The 17,968-nt window shown below is 48.7% G+C and overlaps 1 protein-coding gene across 1 annotated transcript in view; it reads right to left on the bottom strand.

Moving 5' to 3' along the window:
• The window catches only part of MORN5 (MORN repeat containing 5), a 33,787-nt gene that overhangs the window by 14,687 nt on the left and 1,132 nt on the right, over positions 1 to 17,968 (bottom strand). Inside the window, exons 2-4 of the mRNA XM_012771783.3 lie at positions 15,004 to 15,151; positions 12,679 to 12,790; positions 8,803 to 8,934 (exon numbers count right to left, since the gene is read on the bottom strand). Of these exons, the coding sequence (XP_012627237.1) occupies positions 8,803 to 8,934; positions 12,679 to 12,790; positions 15,004 to 15,151 (392 nt within the window). The remainder of the gene's footprint in view (positions 1 to 8,802; positions 8,935 to 12,678; positions 12,791 to 15,003; positions 15,152 to 17,968) is intronic.

Genomic DNA, 17,968 nt, shown 5'->3' with positions numbered 1-17,968 from the left:
TTTTCTTTGAATATTAATAATGTGCCTTTCATCTGAGACACTCGCATGGGGTATCATTAATTGGGGGGAGGGAGTAGGGATTAGTGGTACAGTTATTTTGCAAATGATTCCTGCTAGTAACGTTGAGGCAAGCAACCGCTCCATGAAAGAGATACACGTACAAACTGCCAACGTGGCTCTGGCTCAGCCTTCCGGAGAGGAACGAAAGGGATGTGTAGGAGGGAGAAGGGTTAGAGTTGATCTCCCAATTTCCCATCACAGTAAAGGTAATTAGCCCAAATATCTTTAAAAGCTTCCTTATTGGCTCACGGTGTATAAAGGACCCCTTTTCAAACAAGGTAGCATCTGATTTGGGGCCCGGTGGTGTTTTTATCGTAAGACTCCAAAATGGATCTTTTCATTCATTTATGAATCTTACTGAGCTCCCACCAGGTGCCAGGAGCTGTGTTTGGTGGAGGAACAACTATGAATCAGACGTGCGCCTGTCTAGGAGAGGAGATAGATTAGTACAGAGTAAACTAGGACATGAAGTGGGCAAGAAGAATAAAAAGAACAGGCTTTGGGAAGATTTGGGCTTCAATCTGACTCCCTCACCAGCCGTGTGACTGTAAGGAAGTTATTAACCTATCAGAGACCAGGTGTCCCCACTGCAAACTGTGTCTCATGCAAATTACCCACCCGGGGTGGCAGGAAAGACAGAAGAGGTAAGCTGGAAAGGTGCTTGGCACCGGGCCTGGCAAGGATCCGCCACGATGAGCCTTCCCTGCCCAGCTTCATCTCCCTGAGCTGTGGACGCACAGGCAAACCCACCAGCCCTCCTTTGGGGTTGCATGGCCTTCTGCTGTGTGCTAAGCATGGAGAGATGCAGAAGGCTGAGACTGGTGGAGAAAAGAGGGAAGAGGATTCTGCACTGAGGGAATATATGAGATGAGAATAGGTGGTAGAAAGTGCTGGGTGCGTTTGTCAATGGATGGCAGCTAGTCTGGTTGGACTAGCTCATGGGCTGGGAGAGATGGCAGGATGGAAGCTGGGCCTTCCGAGCTAGGCTGGATCTCCGTGTGCCATAATCAAGAGCCTGCAGACCCCAAAGTTTCACCAGCGTCTCATTTCCCAAGCAAAACCCCCGAGGAGGCAGAAAGACCTCGCATATCTGAGCACATCTGTCTCCCTAGAGACTTCTTTTCTCTTGAGCACTTAAAGAAAGCTTAACAAACCCCAGGGCCTAACTCGCCCCTCTCCCCTCCAGCCTGATTCAAGAATCGAAATGATAACAGCCACAACTACCAAACATGGGACGCCTTGGGCCAGGTGCTGTGCCATGTATTTTGCATACTTAATCTCATTTTTCCTAACCATATCTCCCCCAGATAGATACTACTACAATGCCCATTTTACAGATGAGGACACTGAGGCTCCAAGGGGAAAAGTAACCTCCCCATGATCACATAGCTTGTCAGGGGTATATCTAGGACTAGTGGACGGCGGCGGGTATGGATTCCTGGCTCTGGGCTTTTATCCCACACTGTCTCTCTGACCTCTCCTAGCTCTCAAGCCTCCTGTGGGGCAGGAGGTTCTAACTCAGTCTCTGTCTTGTTCTGTGTTTGCTGTACTGATTAGAATTTATCACGCGTTCATTCAGTTGCAACCATTTATGGTTTTATGATCCCAACATAAGCAGTAGCAGGGTGTAGGAAGATGGTAGTGGGTTTGAGTTCCAGCCTCACTATCCCCAGTCTGCCATTCATCTCTCTGAGACCTGGCTTCCCAGTCCCAGCTCACCGGATTCATGGGACGTTTACAGGAGATGCAGGGCTCATGAGCTCAGAGTCTTTAGGGTGGGTAGTAGAAATGACCCACGCTGTTGGGGTTAGACAGCAGGGAATGTGGGGGACAGGAACAGTACATGGCTCCATCTAGGCGCCCAAACCCAAGCAATTCCAAGCATTGCACCAACCAAATAAAAACTTTGCAGACCAGATTTGGCCTGAGAATCACTGGGTTGAGACCACTGGTGGATATTAAGCTGCTTTCCCCCCACCCCTTGGATATTTTCAGTGATAATTTTAAGCTGCTTTTAAAAACTTGCATGTGCATGTAGGAATATAATGGATTATTTTTATTATTCGCAATGATAAGTTGTCTATTAGGTGCCGGGTATTGAATTTTGTTTGATTAGCCGAGCAATACCAGGGACTTGAGAGCAAGTGCTCTGCCTGCCTGCCTGCTTTTTCTTTTACAAACATCCAATCCGCTCCAACTTGTGGGACCTGTGTGAGATGCTGGGGACACAGTCATGAATCAGACATAGTCACACGGTCCCTACCCTCAGGCAGCTCCCAGACTAGGGGTGGGGACACAGGCAAATAAAGACACTTCTACTGACATGGGCTGAGTGCTGTTAGGGAGGCTTGTGAGAGCACAGAGGAGGGACTCCTAACCCAGACAGAGCCCTGGAAGGACGGAGGGAGAGGGAGCAGTTGGTTCTAGGGAAGGCTGCCTAGAACAATGGTCTACCAATAGCTGGTCCTGACCCTTGAGAAGGCTGTGAAATCAATCTGGTGCATAGCAACTGGCATTTAAAAAAATGAAAAAGAATAGAAAATGTCATAGTACGCTGCAGGTACAAAGATACACACACATGCACGCACACGTCACACTATGTAAAACATTCCTCACTGTGGGCCAAGGGTTTGAGAGCTGGAATAAGAGACAATATGTTGCCTGCCCTGGTCCCCAAAGCCTGGCCCACTGTAGATGTTCAAAGACTTTGGGATGCATGGAAGGACAGATTTAAATTCTCACAGCTCTCCAGCAAGGCAGGCACCATCCCCCCCAGTTGAGAAAGACATTCTCTAAAACCCAAGTCTAGAAAACGTGAATTTGTCAAGCGTGTTTGCAGTGTAGCAATTTGTATTCTGGCAGTCTGGGACCTTCCATGAGATCTAAAGCAGGCTTCTCAAGCCAGGGGGAGAAGGGGAAGAGCCGATGCCGTGCAGAGAGGCCTGAAGGTGAACCAGAGGAAGCTCTTCTGCTGGTGCCCAGCCTGTGACCTCCTATAAAATAAGCATCCCTGGCTCTGACACACCCAGGTGGCACGTGTGTCCTGTAATAGCTGTGGCTGAGGCTGCTGTGTTGACCCTGAGATGGCCTCAGTCACGCAGCCCAGGCTGTAGGACCGGCAGCCCGTGCCTTCAGGATGCCAGCAGGAAGCACTATTTATGGGGTCACATCAGAATGCGGGGAGAAATGGTCTTAGGGAAAACAGAAGAGGGACAGAAGCCTGAATCTTTCCTTTGCAGGGTGAGGTGAGTCAGGGATAATGACTAGGTGGCCACAGAGACTCCTTTTTAGTGGTTTTCAGGACACTCCAAACTTGATCCGTCCTATAATATCAGGACCAAAATACCCCTTGGCTACCTTTCTCCTCCATCATAGACTCTTACTTAAGGTTGGAAGGACCCTAGAAACTATCCAGCCCAACTGTCTGATTTTACAGATAACGAGAAGGGGGCCCAGAGAGGGAAGGCATTGGTCCAGGGTCAGCCAGCAGAGAGCTGGGGCCATGACTTGGGACCCAGGACACTCAGCCTACCACCCAGGCCACTCTGGCCTCTTCTGTGCATATAACCAAAGAAGTCTTTCTAAACGATAAACCAGTTACCATGCTACCTGCCTAAGACCTTCCCTTGCTCCCCACTGCCTTATGGTGAAAAGATACCCAGGGTCTTTGCTACTGCCCTTGTCCCTGCCAGCTCTTGGGCTTCTCACATATTGTCATTTATTTCATGCTCCTGAACTACCTGCTGTTCCCTAGATGTGAAATGTCCTCTCCCAACACTAATCCCTTTGCACACACTGTTCCCTCCACCTTTAACACTCTTCCCAACCCTGCGGCATTTGTCCGCTTTGCTTTGGGTTTCAGAGTAGATCTTTCTTTCTCCAGGAAGCCTCCCTGGCTCGCTGACCTCCAGCGTCAGGTATCCCTACTCTGTTCTCTGGCAGCAACGCTGTACTGTTAGGATCCACTTTGCTGTCAGTGTCTCCTGGTCGGTGAGCGAAGATTCTGTGACGCTGCTGTCACTTCTGTGCTTGCCATGAAGCCAGACCCATAGCAAGGACTCAGGAAATCCTTGTTCACCAAGCAATCGTCAGTATCCATCCTTCTCCAAACTCCCTGAGAATGGCCTTCCCTTCCCACGGTGCATATTTAACCCTTTGCACTCGCTTGCTTTTTTTTCTTGATTCCTTTATTCTACTCGGGATTTAATTTTTTAAATACCCCAGATTTTACAAAGCACGGCCATAGAATAAAAAACTGGAGTTCTGGCCGGGCGCGGTGGCTCACACCTGCAATCCTAGCACTCTGGGAGGCCGAGGCGGGCGGATTGCTCGAGGTCAGGAGTTCGAAACCAGCCTGAGCAAGAGCGAGACCCCGTCTCTACTATAAATAGAAACAAATTAATCGGCCAACTAATATATATATAGAAAAAATTATCCGGGCATGGTGGCGCATGTCTGTAGTCCCAGCTACTCGGGAGGCTGAGGCAGTAGGATTGCTTGAGCCCAGGAGTTTGAGGTTGCTGTGAGCTAGGCTGATGCCATGGCTCTCACTCTAGCCTGGGCAACAAAGTGAGACTCTGTCTCAAAAAAACAAAACAAAACAAAACTGGAGTTTCTTTTCATACAAACTTATTTATTTGGATTTTTTTTATGTTTCAAATTATTGATACATTCAAAGAGTAATTTTAATCTCTATAATTTTTGCTAACCATGTCGAGTCACACTAGACATCTGAGTGCAAAGGGTTAAGTTTGTCACTAAGCATGGCTTCTTCTGCCCGCAGGATTCTGGAAACCACCATTTCTGGTTCCCCAGTCATACCACGTTTCTTCATGGCCTCTGTTTCTTTGCACATGCTGTTCCTTCTGCCTGGAATGCCCTTCCCCCACATTCTTGCTCATGAAATCCCTACTCATTCTTTAAGATTCATCATGTCTGTGACCTTTTTTTCCTGACTGACACCCTTCATCCCAGCCAGGTGCTCACTCCCCATCCTCAATCCCTCCTCATCCTCCAGGGCTTCCCTCCACCGGGGCTCACATCACATCATATTCTAATTGTGTCTCAGTGTCTGTCTCCACCACTAGACTGTGATCATAGGGCCAGCTTGTCATCTCAGCGAGGCAGGACTAGAATGTAATTCAAACCTAAAAAGCTGAAAATGGATCAGTTGCATTGTACCACGGCTGAATAAAGATTATGCTAACAGAGAATCCCCCAAAGCATATTCCATGGAACCTTAGTTTAATAAAATGCTCCCTGCAGCCCAGCTCCCAGCTAATTTTATGGTCAGATACATTTGGGAAATTATGCAAATATCTCAGTTGTAGAGATTCATAGCACACATTCATTCCTTAATTTGTTTCTTTCTTTTTTTTTCTTTTTTGCCAGGGCTAGAGTGCTGTGGTGTCAGCCTAGCTCACAGCAACCTCAAACTCCTGAGCTCAAGCAATCCTCCTGCCTCAGCCTCCCAAGTAGCTGGGACTACAGGCATGGGCCAGTATTCCCGGGCTGGTTTTTTTTTTTTTCTTTTAATATTTTTAGCTGCCTGGCTAAGTTCTTTCTATTTTTAGTAAAGATGGGGTCTCACTCTTGCTTAGGCTGGTCTTGAACTCTTGACCGCAAGCAATCTTCCAGCCTCTGCATCCCAGAGTGTTAGGATTATAGGCGTGAGCCACCATGCCCGGCTCTATTTGTTTCAAATATACTTAACGAGCATCTACTGTGTGCCTGGGCCTGTGCTAGGTGCTGGGCCACAGCCCTGTGCCAGGTTTTAAGCAGAGTTTTTGTTTCCTGTCCTGCAACTTTGAGCTTTATTGGTTCAAAGGTCTTGGTTCTCAAAAAGGAATGGTCCCATCAGGTGATACAATGATGGTCCCATCGAACTGGAAGTGGAAACAGCTACCTGGCCACTTTGGCTCCTTACACCACAGAAACAAGAAGCAAAGAAGTGGAATACTGTACTGGCTGGAGTGATTGTTCCCGACTGCCAGGGGAGACTGGGTTGCTGCCCTGCGTTCGGGGGAAGGGGATGTCGTATGGAACTCAGGGGTTCTCCAGGGCACCTGTTAGTTCTTCCATTGCCAATAGTCAAAGTTAACGAGAAACGAAACCAATCAACTAAATAACCAAAAAAGCCAGGATCAGTACGGATTCAGACCCTTTAAGAATGAAGAGTTGGGTGACCCTACTAGGTAAAAACTGGACCAATTGAAGTGTAGGCTGAAGGCAAATGGAACATGGAATGGGTAATTCGGGAAGGAATGTATAAATATTAACTCCAGGCCCCTGACCAGTTACAGAAAGAGAAGTGCAGCAGTGACACAATTTTCCCCCTTGCTTGTATGTATATGTATATCTGTATCTATATCATTATTTATCTATATGCATACTTGTTTTATTAATTAATTTCTTTTCTTTCCTCTTCCCCCCTTACTATTTCATAGAAGGATTGTTGGCAGTGGCTTGCAGGTTATAGAACATTCAGGCAGGACTGCCTAGGGACAGCCTTGCTCAAAGGTGGATACAATGTCTGTTGGGGCCTCCTCTCTCCCTTTTGCCAGGGAAGGTGAGAGTATCTTTGTATTAATATGAAGGAGAGTTGCAACTTATTATACAAAAAGCACGCATCTGTTATCACTGTTGTCCAGAAGTGTTGGTATCTGTAAAAGAGTGTGTGTGGCCCCGAGCAACAAAAGGAGGCGATGGGCCTTTAGAAGCTACTAACTCTCAGCCCCAAACTGGCCCTCTGTGCTCTGCTCTGCAGTGCTGGGACTGGAAAGGTCTGAAGCTTGGTTTTTCCAGCAGGCTTCCCCTTAGGGAGGCAAATGGAGACAGCGGAGACACACCCCTTTATGTTCTCCTTGTCGTTCTTGCTGGTGTCGTCTGGGCAATGGCATTGCACCCGCAGCCTCCTGGTGGATTCCACGCTGTGGAATCTGCTTCACTGCTTCTTCAGAGGCGCTGCTGGGCAGGCTCTGTCCCCAGGGGTCTGTGTGCAGCTCTGCAGGGCCCCTCCTCTGAGCCGCCAAGGAGCCAGCCCTGGCCGGGCAGCGCCCTCCTCTCAGAGATCTGGGTTGCAGTTCCTCCGGGTCCCTCCGTCAACCTTCTAGCCCCGTCTCTTGCCGTTGTCCAGTCCTTGAGGTGGCAGCTGCTTCCTGGAGTTACTTTCTGTTACACCCAACGTCCTCCTTTTGCTTGTTTCGTTCTCCAGTAGCCATTTAACAGATTTCGTGATACTCAATTCTTTCTGTTTTCTGACCGACGCTTACTAACACGAGCAGAAACAAGACAGAGACCCTTCTGCAGGGATCCTGCAGTCTAGTAGGAGCGACAGCCCTCAAGGAAACAATTACAGAGCAAGTGTTTAATTACGCTGAAATAAGTGCCACAGAGGGAAAGTACAAGGGGTATTAGCATATTAAAGGCCGTGAGAGGCCCTTGGGCAAACAGCCCTGCTTGGTTTAGCAGCATTTCCCTGACTTACTTGACCAAGAAACTTCCTGGGGGGCCGTCAGACCTGCGTGTGCGCAGGCGCCATGTTCCTCCCGTGGCATTCGGGGAGGGGGCGGGGGGGGGGGTTGGGGACATCTTGGCTCCAGGCGTCCAGCCACAGGATCGGCGACAGTTCCCTTTGCCCTCATTCCAGCCCCACGAGGCAACTCTGATCATCATCGAGTGGCCGAGTGCATTTCCCCATAGGGAGAGGGTGCTCCCGTCTGCCAGCACAGGCATTCTAGTAGTTTCTTTCCCATTCTAGAGCAGGTGTCCTGACCTGGGTCTTTGGAGGGATCACCAGTCCCTTAAGACTATACTCAAAACGTGTGCATGTGTGTGCGCGTGCGTGTGCATACACGCGTGGGCATTTTTCTGGCACGAGGGTCCGTGGCTTTTGTTACTTCTGGTGGGAGTGTGACTCCAGAAAAGAGAAAGGTTAGGGATCACTGCATTAAAGAACAACGTGCCTGTTTTTATTTGAATGTTGGTCTCCTGTGAGTTTGGTCGCTGTAAATTGGTCCTTCTCGGTCTGATCGGCCTTGGGTTGACTCACCGCACCCAGGTTCCTGATCCTTCAGTCAGCCTTCGTGGGCCTGTGTCCGACCTGTTGCCCCGGCTGGGAGACCCTCTCTCCTCCCTTGTGGTCAACTCCCAGTTATTCCCCAGGTCTCGGAGCACGTGCCACTTCCCTTCTGGAAACTTCTCTGACTGACCAGTTAGATTCCCCCCTTCTTTGTGCTCCCACAGCATCACCCCCGCCTCTCTGGGGCCCCCACTTCCCCTCCCCCAGGACCGTGTTTTTCCCTTTCACGGTGCTTCTTCCGCGATGTGACCACTGTGTGCGCTTCCTGTCTGCTGCGTGCTAGAACACAAGCGCCACGAGGGAGGGGGCCCCGGTCCCCCTTCGCTCTGCTCTACCCCAGCGCCAAGCACAGGGTCTAGCACACAGTAGGTGTCCAATAAATACTAGTTGAAGGAGTACATGCAAAAATAAGTAATCCTTTCAGTGCCACACGTATGTGCTATCGCAGTTAGACCATGAATGTCCTTTACCTCACTCTATGACTACGTACAGACTTGCTGGCCACGAGAAGTCCAACGAGTGAAACATTCAGATAATCAATTTTTGTCTTTTGTCACGGAAAGCTTCTTTCTCACCAGAGCGCACACGTGTGTGCGCACACATGCACGACCTTACGTGTGGATAAAAAGAAAACATGCCGCAGAGCGTTGGAATAAACATACCTGCATTCCTCAGGAAGCGACCCTGGTAGTCCTTGATTACCCTCGTGAACGGGTTGTAGAAGCCGTCTCCACAGTCATAAGAGCCCTTGGGGATTTTTCTAGGTGGGTCCATATTGGTGAGTTGAGAGATACCTTGAAGAGGCAAAATGGGCCATTAGTTCACCATCAAGGGCAGCTCCAAACCCGAAGCCCCCATATGGTCTACTTCTTGGCTGGGTGCTCGTGTGACTATCTGGCTCTACTGTGGGACTAAACACTCCCGATTCAGGGTAAGGAGCAAACACAGCAGGAACAGTGCTCAAAAGAGCTTCCTGAAAATGGCTCTGTAATCCCTGTTTTCTTACCTTGACCTTATCCTCCTCCCTGTCTTGGGATTCCACAACAATGGGCACAGGATCTGGAGTCAGAGAGACTCTGGGATGAGTCAGAGTTGACCAGCTGAGGAGAAGGGCTGGTCCAGGGGAGGGATGGCATTCAAAGTGTGGGCAAAGGCCAGAGGCATTGAAGCCTCAGGCCTCACCGAGGACAGCTTGCAGAGCAGAGCCCGCATAAAAGAGAGCAGTGGGAAAGAAACAGGCCAGGTGGACAAGGGGCAGGTAGTGGACAGCCTTGACTCTCATCAAAATTACCATTTATCAAATGTTTATTATATGCCAGGCATTATGCTCCTACTGTTTCATTTAATCCTAAGAGCAACCTTGTGGCCCCATTTTGCAGATAAGCAAACTGAGGCTCAAAGAGGTAAAGTAATGTTCCCAAGATTATCCACCTAGAGAGCAGCCCAGCTCTGGAACCTGTGTCTTCAGCTGTCATCGTCACGGGAGGAAAGAGGGCCTAGGCATGGCCCCAGAACTGGGGACACTGGGACCCCCAGGAGAGAAAGAGGAGTCACTTTTTATGTCATGCACCCTGTGTGGGTCTATCTTGGAATGCTGTGGCCTGAGTAAAGGGAGAGGTTGGAATACATAACTTCTCAGGTCCCTTTCTGATTGTAGCTCCTATAATTCCCTGTTCTCTGGACTGAGAGCTGGGCGCCCACTGAGCACAACAGCAGAACTACGCTCACAACTCAGTGTCCTGCACACAGTAGGTGCTCTTGTGTTGGTTAACAATATACCCAACCCTAACCTTGATGCTGACCCTGACCCTGACACTAACCCTAACCCCATGAATCCTGGCCAATGATTGCTGAGCACCGATTCCATGCCAAGTGCTTTACAGCCATTCTCTCACTGGAGCCTCATGCCAATGCCCATCTCACTGATGCCCATCCAGGTCATGGGGCACCCTTGTCACCCCAACAATGCCTGCCCCTGAGGCAAAATGCAGAGTAACAAGGGAAGGAAGTGGCTACTTAGGGTAAAGCTGCTCTGCTGGGCAGCCCTGGAGGAAGGGGAGGGGCAGGCAGGTGCAGGGAAGGTCACCACGCTGCCTTCGAGACTGGCAGAAGCAGCTGCTGTGTGACAGCTGAGGCCTGAGGCTGAGGGCTCTTTGCCCATAGGCCTCAGCTGGGATGAAGAGCCCATGACAAAGTCCGGACCCATCTAACCCAGGAATGACTTGCAGGGTGCTCGGGTTGCATCTAGATTGGCAGCTCTGGGTCCCCCTGGAGCCAGCCAGTGTCTAACATAGAGTAGATGCTCAGGAAGTGTTTGTCAATGTCATTGGCTTAACTTCTCTAAGTGTATCCCTCACCCCCTATAGTGATGTCAATATCATTATCCCTGTTTGACAATAATTCTCTATTGAGCACCTACTATATGCCAGGCAATGTGCCAGGGCCCTGCCCTTGTGCTGCTCACAATTGGCTCAGAAAGATGGACACTGAACACTCAAGATTCAACCTCTGGAGGGGGTCGTGGCTGCGCTGTGATACGCCACGGGGAGACCTCACCTAGTCTGGGAGCTCAGGTACGCCGGGGCCTGAAGGATGGGAGGGAGTTATTTGGGTGAAGTGAGAACATTAGAGTATGCTAGGCAGAGGGAATGGCAGGAAACAATGTGGTCTCTTTGAGAAATAAAGAGAAAGCAAGCATGGCAAGAGAGGAGAGGGAAAAGCTGAGAAGGGTAGGTGGCCCAAGGCGAGGCTGGGGACATCAGCAGGAGCCAGAGAATGTCGGTCATCTTGAGAAATTGGAACCTTGTCTTGAGGGTAGTAGGAAGCACTGAGGGGTGTGGGGTGGCAGAGTGGGGAATGACCTCGACAGGGACAAGAGGAGATCTTGGGAGGTCAGGTAGTGGAGGGGACAGATGATGCGGGTCTGAAATAGGGCGGTGGCAGAGAGGATGAAGAGAACACTACTCAGCGCATGGAGGTGTTCACTCAGTAAATACTTGTTGAATGGCAAATGAAAGATTATATTTAAGGGGAAAAGTCCCTAGGGCCAGGTGACTGATTGCACACGGGGGATGGCGGAAGGGAGGATTAGGCTTCCCTAGGTGGACAGGCATGACGTTTCCTGGGGGAGCCATCACTGAGGGACAGTGGGCTGCGGGGAAGATGGCGAATTCAGCGCAGACACGCTGATGGATGGCCAACACAGGTGCCGGGCAAGCTGGATGCAGGAATATGAGGCTCAGAGATTCTCATTTCAATTTGGAAGTTAATGGTAGTTGAAGGCTTAGAAGTCAATCAACTCATTTAGGGAGAAAGAATAGAATAGCAACAGAAAAAGGCAGAGTAACCCTGGGAGACCCCAACATTAATAACTGGGGAGGGGGAGAGGAGGAGGCGCTGCCAGAGGACAGGAGGGACAGGAGGAAAATGGGAGAGTCAGTATTGGAAAAGCAAAGGGAGAAGGGAGCAAAGGCTCAATTAACTCATCCCAGGGTATGAAACCAGTAAGTGAAGGAGCTGGGGTTTGAGCTCAGGTCAGCCTAACTCCAGTGTCTGGGTGCTTTCTGGAAGTTTCTGCCCTAATGGAGGTTGACTTGTCCAAGCTCATCCAGATATATAGAGAGAATTCTGGACTCAAACCCCGTCCTTCTGGCTCCATGCTCTGTCACCTACACCACACTATCTTCCACAACTTCAGTTGGGATTGGCTTTACAGTACAAAGTCATTTCCCCACATGCTGTCTTGGATCTGTCGTCTCTGCAGTGCCCCAAACTACGCTCTTCTTGAGGTTCACCTGGCCTTCACAAGTCTCAGAAACACAGATGAGCACCTTAAGCTGCCACTCTTTGAATCCAGACTCTTGGCCCAAACATAACTCTCTGTGATGGGACATGGGTTTTGCAGGGAGGCAGCACAACACAGGGGACCTCAGAGAGGAAGACTGGGGCTCCAGGACAAGCTCTGTCACTTGGAAACATATCTGACTCCATGGTCTCAACTTTCTCCTCTATGACATGGGACTAGGAAGGCTGAGGGGGCAGGGCCATCTGGACATTCAAGGAGACAGGGATTACAGAGAGCCTCACCTGGCACCTGATACACAGAGCACCTGCTCTGCCAATGCTGCTTTTGCCCTTATCTCTTTCCTTTTACAATATCTACACAATTTTAGCGTTACAGTAGGTATTACAAATAAGAACAGTGGACATGTACTGTGCACCTACATGCATGCAAGACACTGTTCTAAACACTTTACATGAATTGTCTTGTTTACAACAATCTCACGAGGGAAATGCTATTGTCCCCATTTTGAAGGGGAGAAACTGAGGCACAGAGGGGTGAAGTCCTTTGTCCTCCGCTAGTACAGTGGAGACTGGTCTTCCTGGCCTCAAGATCTGGCTCTTTTGCGTTCTGCTGTGCCTGCTTAGCCCCTCTATCTCCTTTGAGCTAATTCAGTAGGTCACAGCCCACGGATTGAAAACTGTCTTTAGTTTCCCTCTCAGTTTGGCTGCGAAGGGAAGGGCGAGTGCTGGGGTACCTGCAGGCTTCAAGCCATTGCAGATCTCGGTGTAAAACCTCCGGTCGTAGCCGTCGCAGTAATGCCAGTTCTTCGCTTCGTACTGCAGCCCGTCTGCGAAGGTGTACTTGCCCTGCAAAGCAAGGAGCAGCACGTGCCTCTGAGGAAGCCGCAGCCTTGTCGCCAGGAAGGGCGGATGTCAAGAGGAGAGGTGGCTTTCTCACTGCCACAGAAAAGAAGTGGTAACTATCACGATTATCATGGTTGTGACGATTAGAGAGAATGCGTAGAAAGGGCAGAGCTCTGTGCCCGCTGCTCACAGTAGGTTCACTCACGGTGCGAATTCGGGCAGATGACCTACTTTCTTTCAACTTCTGTTTTCCTCATTTGTATAATTAGGACAATGATGGTCTATATTTAATAGGATTGATTGACAATTCCATGACATGGCACATGTAAAGCACGTGTCTGACTATGATGGGTAATTCTATGTGTCAACTTGACTGGGCTGAGGATGCCCAGATAGCCGGTAAAATAATATTCCTGGGTGTGTTTGGGCAGATGTTTCTAGAAGAGATTAGCATTTGAGTTAGTAGACTTGAGAAAAGAAGATCCACCATCACCACTGTGAGTGGGCATCATCTCATCCATTGAGGGCCCGAATAGAACAAGAAAGGTGGAGGTTCAGTGTGCAGATGGGTGGATGAAAGAAAACAAGTAAGTGGAGGAAGAGCCAGTCACTGTAACTGAGCTGGGACATCCAACTCCTGCCCTTGGACGTCAGCACTCCTGGTTCTTGGGCCTTTGGATTCTGGGACTTATGCTATTAACTCCCCTGGTTCTCAGGACCTCAGGTTTGGACTGGAATGACACTGATGGCTTTCCTGGGCCTTCAGCTTGCAGAGGGAAGATTGTGGGACTTCTTAGCCTCCACAATCTCATGAGCCAATCCCTCAAAATAAATCTCTTTCTATATGTTTCTATATATATATCCTATCAATTCTGTTTCTCTGAAGAACTCTAATACACTGACATAAACACCTAATAAATGTTATTATTATTCTTTCATTATTATCATAGCTAGAAAGGTTAGAGCCATCAGCCGCAGCTCTTTGTCCAAACACATACATTCTCCTTTTGTTGCCTTAGTGCTAAAGCAAGCCTCAGGATGTAGAAACTGCATTGGCCTGGGCATCAGGAAACTTGGGTGGAAATTCCAACAATACTATTAATTCACTGTGTGACCTTGGGTAAGTCACATCCCCTTCCTGGGGCTTGGAGAATCCAAGTTATAAAACAAGGAGTGTTTCTTAACCTTTTTAAGGTCATGAGCCAGGCCCCAACACACCCACAGTGAAACTGATGAAAACTATAGATCCTTTTCCCAGAGAAAAACATTGTCCCATATGCACAGAAACTTTTGTAGGTAAATCAGGAGGTTTCACTGACCCCAGGATTCTATCCATAGCCCACAGATCCCAGGCTAAGAACGCCTGGATTAGATGGTTTATAATGACAGTAGCCGTGGTGCTGGTAGTAAGATTTAACACTCACTGTGTGCCAGGAACTTAGCAAAGTGCTCACATATAATGCCCCATTGACTCTCACAACTGTCCTAGCAGGTGCTATTTTGATAGACTGAATAATGGTCCCCCTGGTTTGCTGGGACCTTTGAATATGCTACCTTCCATGGCAAGAGGGACTCTGCAGATGCAAGTAAGTGAAGGATTTTCAGTGGGGAAATGATCCTGGATTATCTGGGTATACCCAGTGTAATCACGGGGCCCTTGGAAGCGGGAGGTAGGGAGGTCAGGGCGAGAGAAGACAGGATGATGACACCAGCAGAGGTCGGAGTGGTGTGTGGCCACGAGCTAAGGATTGCGTGCAGCTTCTAGAAGCTAGAAAAGGCAAGGAAACAGATTCTCCCACAGAGCCTCTGGAAGGAGTGCATCCCTGCTGACCTATTTTCGACGTCTGACCTCCAGAACCATAAGATAATAAACGTGTGCTGATTTAAGACACTAAACTTGTGGTGACTTATTGCAGCAGTGACAGGTACTGTCACTACCGTCCCCAGTTTGCAGAGGAGGAACTGGAGTCTCAGAGAGGTGAAGTCACGGCCCCAGACCAGGCAGTGAGTGGCGGAACAGGTTCAAAGTCATCATGGCCTCCCCGGGGGCCCTTCCACATTCAGAGGGGGAAGATTCTAGAGCCGTGGGAGATGACGAAGTGGAGGGAAGAGGGCATGGAAGGAGGCGGGCACCAGACAGAGGGAGGGCAGGGTGCCACAGCAGTGGGGGCCCTTGCTGCCCGAGGACCTCTCCCCTGCAGCCCTTGGCTGGTCACCTTCACGACCAATCCGTTTTCCCAGACGGCGTCATAGCGGCTCCCGCTGGGGAAGTACAGGGTCCCCTCGCCGTGAAACATGCCGTCCTTCATCTCCCCGACGTATCTCGTTTCAGTGGGCAGGATGTATTCGGCATGGCCCTCCATCCTGCAAAGACACGGGACGCCTCTGAGCCCTGCGCCACAGCCAGAGGGTCAGCACTGGCGGGCGAGGGAGAGCCAGTGGGATCCTTACCCGGGGCATCCTCAGACATTATCGTCCCTGCAATATTCTGTTCACAAACACGGCTTCTGTTTTGTTTCCCTCAAAAGACCCCAAATGAGAGGGGCTGTGTTGTTTAAACCTGGGGGAGGAGTGGAGTTTTGTCTGTTCATCCTCCCCCTCATCTAGAGGCTGTCCTGGAGTTGATTGCTGCCCCTTGAAATACCCCCTTGGTGGGCCCAGAGAGGGTAGGGATGTATCCAAGGCCACACAGTAAAGATCGTGAAGCAGAGACCAAGGCCCAGGTCACTGGCGTCTGGTTCTGTGTCTTACCTGTCCCCCCATCCTAACTGGCCCACCCCTGCCAATTACACCACGAGTGGAATATTAGGAAAAATATGAAATTTAGAGACAGGAGATAAGGGTTTGAATCTTACACCACCATTTTCTAGATGTATCATCTTGGAGACTTTCCCAAAGCTCTCTGTTTGTCTCCCTTCCTTCCTTCCAACAACTATTTACAGAGCACCTACCACGTGCCAGGGGCTGTGCTGAGAATCTGGTCTGCTGGATACAACAGTGGTTAAGGCAGATGCAGTTCCTGTCCTCAGGGGGCTCACAGTCTAGTGGGGGACACAGTGAAGCAATTACACAATCTTCAGGGCCCAATTCAAATATTATCTACTCCGTGAAGCCTTTGAGGACCGCCCTGACTGGATGCGTCCTCTTGGGGCCCAGCACAGGGCTCTGCAGTGGAAAGCACCCAGGCTTCAGAGTCTGAGACGCCTGGCTTGTCACCCCTGCTCTGCCAAATGCTAACTAGGTGACTGGGTAAGCTATGCAATTACTCTGAGCCTTACTCTTCCTGTCCGTAAAACAGAATGATGATGCCTCATTGAGTTCCTGGGAGGAGGTGAAGATGCAGGCAAAATCACCTGGAGCACAGTGGTTGTTACATAAATGTTACTGGTCTCCCTTCCTCCTGTGTTTATAGGTCTCTTCTGGCACTTACCTTGTGGTGCTGTGCAGTGGAGTTATCTAGAACTCAATTGTGCAACCATTCCAGAGAAACCATGCTCCTGAGGTCAGATAGATCCTACATTAACTTTTTATTTTTTTATAAGCACACATGGTACAGGAAAATCATGTGTCTTTTAACTTTTTTTTTTTTTTTTAAAAAAACAGCTTTATTGAAGACATAATTGACATACAAAAAACTACACATTTTTTTGAGACAGAGTCTCTCTTTGTTGCCTGGGCTAGTGCCATTGGGGTCATAATAGTTAGTCACTGCAATCTCAAACTCCTGGGGTCAAGTGATCCTCCTGCCTCAGCCTTTTGGAGTAGGTGGGACTATGGGTGCATGCCACTCTGCCTGGCTAACTTTTTTATTTTTTGTAGAGATGCTCATTGGAATCTCATGGTCACCGAGGCTGGTCTTGAACTCTTGGCCTCAAGTGATCCTACCACCTCGGACTCCCAAACTGCTAGGATTATAGGAGTGAGCCACCACACCTCGCCTGTTTAACTTTCTTTTAACAAACTGCCAAACTTTTCCAAAGCAGCTATACTATTTTACATTCCCACCAGCAGTGAAGAGTCTACATAAACTTTTCAAACCAAATGTTAAATATCAACCTTCTACTGTATAGAGAAGCTACTCTATTCATTTAAACTCTAAAGGGAAAATACTCCCTTTCCAAATTAAAAAAAAAATCTATTGAGTATCTACCACATGTAAGTGACATTCATATATGCTATATTACACAGCCCTTGGAACACTTCTGCTGGATGTGCATTATTTTCCTATTTTACAGATGAGGAAACTGAGGCATGGATGGTTAATTAAGTATACAAAACAAATAAGTGTCAGATTTGAGCCCTGGACTGTCTCATGCTGAAGCCTTTTTTCCTCTATTATCCTGTGTCTTTCAACACATGATGAAATTTGAGAGGCCCCCATTATGACTCTGGTTAACCATTGTTGAAGAACAAAATCAATACAGAATACAGGGCCAAATTATGAAAAGAAATATGACAAGCAAAACAACTGACTTCTTGCTGGTTATGGGAAGTTGAAGAACCCTATTCAGGGCTGGGAATCCCTGTCATAGTTACAGCGGTACCAAAAACCCCAAGTAAAACAGCTTTCTAGGGACAAAAGCATGGAAATGGCTGATGCAATACGCAGACCCAATGCAAATGCACAAAAAACCAAAGGCAAATGCTTGAGAGCCTTCTGTCTTTGACCCTGTCTGTATGTTTCTTTCTCTCACACACATAGCCCATTGAAAATAAGTGTAGCTTCTCAAATTTTTGTGCCTAAAATGCCCAATACTCCATATCTATCTGCCAACATTCTACCACCTTCACTTTAGCAGAACGTTGTAGAAAAAAGGAACATAGTTGGGACACAGGACTGAGTTTAAATTCTGACTCCATTACTCCTGGCTGTGTACCCATAACAGTGGGCAAGTCATTTTGCTTCTCTTAACATCTGTTCCTCCACTTGCAAGGTCAGCCTGAACCACCTCATAGAGTTGTGAGATGGAGCACACACCAAGCACCTCTGCCACTGACCTGCTGAGTTGGACACGTGTCTCAAACTCTGTAAGCCTCATATTTCTTACCTCTAAGGTAGAGAGGTAATAACATTTCCCTTGCAAAGATGATGTAAGGATTAGAGATGGCTTTCCATCTATATTAATATTATCTCCTTCTCTAGGAATCTATCTTCTATCTCTAGCCAGACCATAGGTCCTT

Source organism: Microcebus murinus, chromosome 12 (assembly GCF_040939455.1).
Source record: "Microcebus murinus isolate Inina chromosome 12, M.murinus_Inina_mat1.0, whole genome shotgun sequence".
NCBI classification, from domain to species: domain Eukaryota; kingdom Metazoa; phylum Chordata; class Mammalia; order Primates; family Cheirogaleidae; genus Microcebus; species Microcebus murinus.
Note: the sequence above shows the minus strand (reverse complement) of the source record. Positions and strands in the feature narration are given on the sequence as shown.